Source organism: Odontomachus brunneus, unplaced genomic scaffold (genome assembly GCF_010583005.1).
Source record: "Odontomachus brunneus isolate Ranch 3 - 2012 unplaced genomic scaffold, Obru_v1 Obru_scaffold_008, whole genome shotgun sequence".
In the NCBI taxonomy this organism is placed as follows: Eukaryota; Metazoa; Arthropoda; class Insecta; order Hymenoptera; family Formicidae; genus Odontomachus; species Odontomachus brunneus.
In genome coordinates, this window is record NW_022639458.1 from 241,437 (window position 1) to 251,221 (window position 9,785).

The following is a 9,785-nucleotide window of genomic DNA, read 5'->3' on the forward strand; positions in this document are numbered from 1 at the left end:
CTCTCTCTCTCTCTCTCTCTCTCTCTCTCTCTCTCTCTCTCTCTCTTTCTCGTCTCCACACGTGAGTGACGTCTGTGCGTGTGTTGGGGAGGGAGCGGGAGAGGGAGATCTGCCGCCCCGCCGCCTATTATAGTAATTTCACGGTACGATGTCTATTCCCGCGCGCTCCGGAGCAGCAGGACTAATTTCATTAGGGATAAAGATCATCATTATTTTGCGACCATCCCGAAAATTGCCGGCGTGCCTCTCCTTTCCGCGATTCGATTTTAGAACACGAGCGCTTACGAGCACCTTCGTCCGCCCTTCCCCTCTCCCCCATCTATCTGGTGGACTGTCAAAACGCGACGCTTTTGCCGCTTGTGGGGCGGTGATAGACAGTGATTTTCATGGAATAGTGTTAGTTTCCAAGACTAGACATTTATCCCATGTCCTGACCAAGTTGATCCCAATCAGTTACCTGATTTGTACAAGGTGATGTTATTGGGTCCTGATAAACGCAGTGTGGCAATCAAGAGTTTATTAATAATAAGGATCATTAATAATTTACACCTGATTTCAACTTTAGGAGCCATCACCTTTTATACAGATGCTTAAGTAGGATCAACCTGATCAGACTTATCAGACTGATCAGGATAAATGTGTAGTCGAATTAACGCTGCTCTTTACATTAAACGCTACTTTTACGAAGGAATTGTCTCTGAATTGCTCTGAATTGTCTCTTCTTTCCCCATTCCGCAGACCTTCATTGCGCACACCATCGATACGATGGCAAAATACCAATGTCTCACGTCGAGACTTAAACGTTGAGACGGCGAGTAACGCTAATGCGTCCAAGGGAGGACGTCACGTCTCAAGCGGGATTCGTCCGATCGCCAGGAACGAATCTCACATCCGGTTGGACGAACTGCCGCGGCCGTCCGTCCGTCCGTCTGTCTGTCCATCCGTCGTCGTCGTCGTCGTCGTCGTCGTCGTACACGTCGTACGCGATCGCGCGATAAATCGACAGGCGATCCGGCGTCACGTAACTCACGTACGCGAGAGCAAGCTTGGCAGTCGGGTTTTTCTCCGACTGGCAGTCCAGTGTCCGGCGTTGACTGATCGAAGGAATCCTTCGAGAAAGGCGGGCGCGCGATCGCGGCGAGGAGTCCGACTGGAGACGTTTCCCGTGGAAACGAGAGATGGTGCACATACACATATATACGCACACACATGACGGGGAAGTAGGCGCACCGTCCGCCGTCCGACGTGACATTCTAACAGATTTTTATCCGTCTCTCTTTTCCTCGCCCGCGCAACAGGAAACGCAACTGGAAAAATCCTGCGCGCTTCTGCGGCGTTTGCGTCGCCGCAGTTAATTGCCGGATTTATCAAGTCGCGTCTTCGCGCGTGCGAATGCGTTCTCGCGAATCCGTTCGTGCCGCAGAAGTGAAACTGTCCCTGTGGAAAAACACTGTACGGAATCACGGCCGCGCGGTCGTAATACTCCGTTGAGTAACGACTTCTTGCTCGGCTACTGGACGGACGTCACCGAGGCATGTACACTCGCGCGCTACTCCTTAGAACAGTGTATTAATAACGACAAGTTTTTGAAGTTGTGTGATCGTGTACTCCGCGATTACTAGCGTGTGTGGTTGATACTAGTCGAAGATATTAAATAAGATGATAAAATATGTTGTAGTATTGCTTAAATGTCCTCGAATAAAGTCCTACACGAATAGCAAAGTGAATTTCATGTATATAAGCCAGCATAATAACCTTAATATTTACTGGAAAATAGATCTTTGTTATATGCGGAAAGTCGAAATTTAATAAAATGATGTCAGTTTGAAGTTACAAGTTATTTTTCCTCTCTTCTACCTGTCTGGTTAGGAGGATGGGAAGAATATTAATTTTCCAAAGGAGTCATTCATTTATTCTTCGACAAATTTAGTTTTTAAGTTTTCTTATCCCCCTCCCTCTACTTATTTCAGATTATTACACAAGCTGCAATGTTGCCTACCAATAAGAGGCGTCCGGCGACACAGCACAACAAACCTGGACAACGAAATTTCAATCTTTTTTTAGTAAAAAATTATTTTTAATATTTAAAACAATGATAAATGATATGGTCAAAATTCTATCTTTATTCATTTCTTTATAAAAAATTAAAAACCTCTTATTTTTCGGCTATACTAGAGTCTTCTCTTCAAATATGTTCTCTTGTATGTAAGATATTCTTCAATTAACGGCAATAAAGTAAATATTATATTATTACTATTATATATATGTTATTAAATTAATAATATATAAAAATTAATATAAATAATATATTAAATTGCATATGTTAGATATTGAATATTAAAGACTAAATATTAAATTTAGTGTATTAATTAAAGTACAGGCAATTCAAACGTAACAATCGCTCAGTCGAAAATGATGGTTTCTTCTCTCAGCGAACACGACTTTGCGAAGGGTGACACGTTTCATAACGTCAAACGCTCTTTCTGATCGGTGTCGGATCAATCTCTCGGTGACGTTTATGGAAACGTCTGGGAAAACGGTCGCGATTGCGCAACATCGTCGCGGCAAGCCGCATTCTTCGGCGGAAACAACTGTTCTGCCGATATGAAACGAGTTCGCGTAAGACACACGTCGTGGAGAGACAAATCAGCGGTCAACGATCCATTATTACTTATTACCTATCGCCGCGCGACCGCGCTGCTATCCGGCGGCTACGACTAATTGTTGCCTCTAATTGACGAAGTTCTCAGGCTCGAACGTCGCATTCCCGGCAATGCCGCGCGCAAGCGACGCAAGCGGCCGCTCGTTCCCGTTCTTTTATTTCGCCGTAGCGCGACGGTGGCGACGGCGATGGCGGCGGAGGAAGAAAAAAGAGAGAGAAACGCGCGAACTCCCGCTTCGTTATCGGGATTTCGCTTGGGGGTTGTACCCGGAACGAGCTTAAATCGTGATCGAAGAAAGGGTCGACGCGGAACGACCCAACGAGACCTCGTTAGATTTATCGAGGCTTCTACGATTATCCGCCGTTAAACGTTTTATCATTCTCCCGGACGTTCGATAGGGACATGCAGACAGGTTTCTCCTCGGGCGCGGGGCAACGCGTATCGATTTAAGAAGCCCTAGCGACAAGGGTCGCGATTTGTCTTACGGCGTCAAATTAATTTGACGTGTCGACGAGGGCGACGCGCTAACGAGGACTGGAAAAATCCGACTTACACGTGCATTTCGACACGCATCGTGCGATTGCATCTTCTTTCTGAAAAATCTTTGAAAAAATATGACTTGTGTGGTCACGTCGCGTTTCCTTTTTGAGAAACCACGAAGGATAAGTTGCGCGACGAAGTAACAATTGATGTTTATTTCAGTTGCTTTTTTCCTTTGTTTCCTCCTCTTAAGATCAAAGAAGTGACTTATGTCGTTGTTTAGCGTAACGTTTCGATTGATGTGACCTTCTGTCCAAGAGAGGAAGAGAAGGAGAATAAGAGGAATGGAAAAAAGAAGAGAGAGAGAGAGAGTCGAACGCGACACGAAATGGAACTCAGTGCGACGAATGCGACTACGTTAAAGCGCAGTGGCATATGGCATTCAATTTTCGCGTGCATCAACACTTGGCCGAGTCGGCGCACCAGTACAATTACCGAGAAAGCAGACTGTCGCGGCCACGTATTCTGGCGCGCGAATGTGCTGGGGTCATAGGGTAATTAACATAACCCAACGATATCGTTGATTTGTCCGTATCGCGTGACGAACTCGCGGCGACTCATTATGCGATTATTAGTTATTTCCGCGCTGATTTTTTTACAAAATGCGATTCCGTAATTAGTCACCGTGCACACCGCGGGGGTGAGAGTAATTGGCGTGTAACAAATGCGTTGCGTGAAGAACGCGAAATTGATGCGCCCTTTTATATTTCGAGACGCCGTCCGGGAGGCCGTTTCTACGAGAAGTATTAATCCGATCTTGATTATCGAGAAATCCGAACTGCACCGCACCTGCGATCATTTCTTCGACGAGAAATTCTATTAAGCGAAATGATAGTCATCGAGAAAAGTCGTCTTGCGTATGTACATGTGCGTGTATGTGCTTTTTCTTGATAATCGAGCGATACCAGACAGGCTCAAGTACTATTAGCGCGCTATAAATATACACGTTGACGTGTCCACCGTTAGATAATGCTCGGCAGACAAATCGCAGCTGTCAAACAAAGCTAATCTTTCAAGTGCAATTAATTGCACACTTTAGAAGTAATTTAACACGTTCGCTACTGGCGTCACATATATGTGATAGTAAACATTTTTAATCTATGTCCACGCTATCAAACTAAATCTACTTTACACAATTACGTAGGGAAAAAGTACGAGGTAGTCTGTGAGGAGAGTTCTCCAAACAGTACTGGACATTGATATTTTCTTTGATTAGAACTAATCGGCAAATCAGTAACCAAAATTATGTAATATGTCGTCATATAATCATGAATAATTTAATCAATTAATGAAAATTAATTATTAATCAGTGTATATAATCAATCACATCAAAGTTTGACTAATAATTAGTTTCATCAATAAAAGTTAATTACTAGTGATGTTACATATGACGATTAATTAATTTTGACTATCGATTGGTCTATTAAGTTAATCAAAACAAAGTTTCTCACTATACATTTTTCATGGATAAATATTAACTGAAATGTTTAATCTTTAAATATATAGTCCAAGAACAAAATGATTTAGTAGTGAGGACAGAGTAGAAAAATATATTTAGCAGAAATAATTAAATCTTTCATAATATAAAACAAAGTATTTGATTATCTTGACTAGAGACGCCTGGATTAAACAGTTTTGCCAAAGACACTAAATTTTTTCTCTAGTGTAGTGTAACAGTCCTGTTAATCAGCGATCGTTATCCGACATGTTAACGCGTGGTAAATCAACGTGGTGTCCTGTTAAACAACGAAACTGTTCGATGTTGTTTGCCGTGTTGTGAGAAAAACGTCAACAAGTAACATTCACGAGCGTTTTGCACGAGACTCGCGCAATCAAGTCGGCACGACTGTATTTGCGGGGCATCGTTCGCGTCAGCTTTCGTCTTGAGGTCGCGCGTCACCCCTGTTCGTTCAAGCTCCTCGTCTCTGCCCTCGAACGGTCCCAACGCGAAGACAACCTACCCCCGTGCGCGAGCGGTAGGTAAACGCACACGCATTGCGTACGACAGCTGTCAAATAAATGTTAAAAAAAAGCGCTAGCCGAGCGAAATTTCGAGTGGGACGAGTGGAACGGAGCAAGGGTGCCTGCGTGGCCACCCCTAGCGAGATACCCTTAGCCCGCGGGGCAAAAGGCTCTGCACAATTTTTCCAGAGTTCCGCTCTCCCTGCAACAGAACGGGCGGTCGATAAGTCAGCGCTTATACCGCCAACTTCGCGCGGTCGTCGGCCTTGTCTCAAAAACCGTTTGACGAATTTCCCCTACGACGCAGCCCCGCGAAAAAAGAGAAGGGGAAAAAACTTGCTCTCGCTCGCGATTCTCCGTGATTTTGTGGCTGGCTAAATTATCGCGTTGATCCGCGTTATTCGATCACGTGAACCGTTCGTACGCGAAATTTTTTACATTCCTATAATTCTTGCCTTTTTTTCGCGCGTCTCGCATATTCTCGTGAATTTGCTCCCCGAAAGGAGCGATGAGAGTGTCACGTAATAAAGTTCAACTTGCAAATTACATTGTAAATTACAACGGACACGATGCGAGCGCGCTGTATTACTCTCCTGCGGTGTTTTTGTCTCTCGCGGATAGATACGAAATATCAGACTCCATGACAGTGGCAGCGCGAACTTCTGATAGTCAGACCACATCAATCAAACCGTTCTCCTCCTCCTTCATCCCCGGCAGCCGAGGTTGGCGTGCAGCCAAATTTTCGAAATAAAAATGTCGGGGACGCTTCGTTACGCTTACGTCGGGGGCCGCCGCGTCGCCTTTCGCCGAATTTAACGAAGTAACGAAAAGTCCCTCGACGGTCCCGGAACGCCTCGTGGCGTTAGACGCACTAAGGAAGGAAGGGTGACGACGCGGCGCGCTCGCCGAGGGGCGAATTTTCGAGGGTGGTTTCGCGCGTCAATGGTTTATTAAGAAGCACTTGTTTAAAGGCAGCCCCCTTCCAGATCCGACAGCCAATTCGACCACGACGTTTGTGTCACTCGGATATATAAATGGATGGAACGGCCGAGGGAAGGGGAGGGAGGGCGATTGGCTCCGGGCTGCGGTGCGGAGGACGCGGTCGAATTCACCCTATGGCAATCCGTCGTGTCGTCGTAATTGAAGTTATTGCAATATTGTGTCCTGTCAGCCCCGCTGTCCTCGCCGTCGTTCTATTTCTGTCTCCCACGGCCCGTTTTTTCGCGTTCATTGCCTTGGACGCGGTGTCAAGTTTGCGGGATCGTATAACGCGTTGCGAATAACGTTAATCTTTCTGTCGCCGTGTACACTGACGCACCAAACGACGCACCAAACGACGTAAATTGTCTTCATTTGCGAGCCATCTCTCGGACGGTTCGTCCGAGGTTTGACAGCGTGTTCGTGGGAATGAGATAACTTTTACAGAAATCGCTTCCGATTGCTATCAGTCTTTAATTACCATAAGATAATTACAGATATATTAAAAGAAGAGTTTTGGGGGGTTGGGTGTTGGGTAACTGTAATTATATGACGAGATAATTATAGTTATTAAGATCATTTTTTAATTTTGTACTATTGCAATGTTATAATGTTAATCGATTAAATTAATTCCTTAGACTAAAATAATCAAATTAATAATAAAAACTAATTAATCATTATATATATATATATATATATATATATATATATATATATAATCACGAATAATTTAATTATTCTACTGTATAATCTAATTATTATTTATTTTAGTTTAAAAAAATTTAATTAATTAATGTTCAACACTATACTATAGTGAATGACAATAATCTTATATACATCTTGCTTGTTATATACAAACGGTTACTCCTTTTATGTTAGAACAGCCGAAATAAGATTAGCGTAAAAATGACTATAACTTTAAGAGATTTAAAAATGTTTGCAAATTAATCCAAAAGATTAATAATTTTTTCTCTTAAAATAGAATCTCTCACGTCTACCGATTATATCGCAACTCAATTTCGCGAATTGTGGCCGTAATTCGTTATTCGTCGTTCGTAGATTCGATCTCACTGATGCATTACAGGTCGAGGTCGCGATATCGCGTATCGTTGGCCGAAATAATCACCGATCGTGTCGAAAATTTTTCCCGCGCGCGTGCGTGAAAGAGAGAGAGAGTGTTTTCAGCGTAAGTACAGTGCCTAAGGCGAAGTTAACTTTATCCTCGCCTTAATCGCCTTTTCGATAGGTACGATCCCTTTGTTCAGACAATATCTCCGCGCGCGTTGCCCCCGCTAATGTATGCACCGAGCCTCCATTTCTCCCTCCGGATCCTCGCGATGACTCCGGCACTCCTAACCCCATAGCCACCACCCCATACGGGAAGCGGCGGAGACAAGGGGGAGAGACCTCGTACTCGTTCGCCTTTATTGAATTTTGGGACCGTTCCAGTTGGAGGAGAGAAGGATCGCGCGAGAGAAAGGAAAGAGAGAGAAAGAGAGAGAGAGAGAGAGAGAGAGGAAACGAGAGACGCCGCGTACACGCGCTAAGCGAGACGGAGAGGGAGAAAGGGCTCTGGATAGTCCGTGGGGTGCGAGCCAGAATTAATTCACATCCCGCTGCATTGCTTTTTACGATATAACTGCGGTTTGTTAGTCGTTATTCACGGTACGAATTCAATTTCATGTCCGGCACGGGATAGAAATAGAGAGGCGGCGACGGCGGCGGTGGCGGCTTCTATTTCCGACGCTCCGCGAGAAACTTGCGTTCGCCGAGCTCGACAATAAGCGTCAACGAGACTAAAGAGGGAGAGGGGAACCCGCGCAGAAGTACGGATATCGTTTCCTTGCTCTATTTAGAGTTCTTCCTAGGTTCGAACAAGAAGAAAAGTTAGAGTGAAAAATGGCTCCAAGTGAATGTCTCAAAACGGAAGCAGCAGACACTGATTGATGTATATGGATGTCCTGATTGTATGTGTATAGAATTTTATTTTTCAGAAAGTTTAATGTTTATTTTTTGCAGATCTATCTTGGAAAAATCCACGGACAGACCGCCTGGGAAAGCACGTGAGCAGGAGATCTCGCGATCGTAAGATACATGTTGGCAAACACGTGGTCGTGCGTCACGTGGGGCTCGTGAGTGAAAAATCGGACGGCGGGCGCGCGTTACCCATTTCGCTACGTTACGTTAAATTGCTCGTCGGATCGTTGGGCGAACGCGGCGAATGCTTTTCGACCGGTTACGGATGGCGCGATAAAACACGCCGGCTAACGCGAGATACGACCAATTAGCTCGTGTGCCAAGTATACGATTTAAGCGGCATGGCGGAACCCCGGAGGCATTGCCAAACGGCGATTTAAGCCGACATCTTGTGGCAAAGAGGAGGAGGACGCGTTGCTCGTGTATTATCTGTCGCGGACTATGATCCACGATATCATCAATTTACTCCCCGCATCAAAGAGTATTCCCTTAATTTTTCTTCTGGGTTTTCTATATGAAATGAAGACTACTCAAAGTCTGTAAAATGCTATGATACTTTTTGAACAAGATCTACGCGAATTCTTGCATAAACAGTTCTTTTTACAAATAGCAGATGGACCCAACATCACACACTCCGTCATTGAGAAAGATATATGATCCAAGATGTCTCCGTGCTCTTGCGCGGAAAAAGAGAAATCGCTACTCGCGGAGATACCTCTGACACGATATATCGTATATCCACTCACCTCACGCGGTCATTAACGATGTTGAAGCAACGTCCTCTTCGACTTCGTCCTGTCCTCCTCACTCTTGTTGTCATCTTCTATCTCCTCCTCTTCTATCGTAGAGGGAACCGTTTCCCCTTTCCTACATCCCTCCCAATCACGGTTGACATCCCCACCGCCGCCGAAGGAACCCCCGCGAGTTCGGAGGAGAAGGGATACAGACTGCCATGTGACCGGAACCGCACGAAACACGCAACGATATACTATCACTCGCGACGGGCCACTTTCTCGCGTCCCGAGATACTCCACCGATTTATCTCGATGCGACCGGTATCTTCTCTTTGTCATACGTCTGCTGTTGCCGCTTCTGCCTTCTACGTTTCCGGAACGACACGTGTAGCGGATTTTCTTCGCGCTTTGACCTCTGTTTCTCTCCTTCTCTCTCTCCTTCCCTCCCGCTCACCCCTTTTCCTCTCTTCCTCCTTCTCCTCTCTCTCTTTCAGCGCTTTTTTTTTATTTTGTCCCCTCTCCCACCGTTCTCGCGGCTGCTGCCGAGAAGTGTGCTTTGCCAGCGACTACTATCTGCCGCGTAGCGAGTCGACCGCGGGACTTTGGTATACTGGGAGTATGGTAAGTAGATACACCCCTGCCACCGCCGCCTCCGTCCCCTCGGGGAACCCATGCGTTCTCCCGCTCCCTCCCGCCTGGTCCCGCCGTCGGCCGCCCCCGCTGTCCCGCCGCCGCAGTTGCTACCGCGTTGTCCTCTCACCACTCCCCTATCCCACGAGCCGTGCTTTGCCGCCCCTCTCGTGCCGCCTCCACGCTTTGCTCGCGAGACCTCAGGGACGTATCAAGCATCTGTTTATCGGAATGCCGTTTTTTTATGGGCCTACTAGGCAAACCTCGACGTCTCGTAACGGCGCCCGCGCTGCATCCGCGC

The 9,785-nt window shown here is 45.9% G+C and overlaps 1 protein-coding gene across 4 annotated transcripts in view; it reads right to left on the reverse strand.

Annotated features, from left to right (window-relative positions):
• LOC116854090 overlaps window positions 1-9,444 on the reverse strand; it is a 220,381-nt gene extending 210,937 nt beyond the window's left edge. For all 4 annotated transcript variants that reach the window (XR_004380084.1, XR_004380087.1, XR_004380085.1 and 1 more), the window contains exon 1: window positions 8,867-9,444. Coding sequence is in view for 1 of the 4 variants with exons in the window: in XM_032835637.1 (XP_032691528.1) it covers window positions 8,867-8,940 (74 nt within the window). In the remaining 3 variants the exon portion in view is untranslated. The remainder of the gene's footprint in view (window positions 1-8,866) is intronic.
• Between the last annotated feature and the right edge of the window lie 341 nt (window positions 9,445-9,785).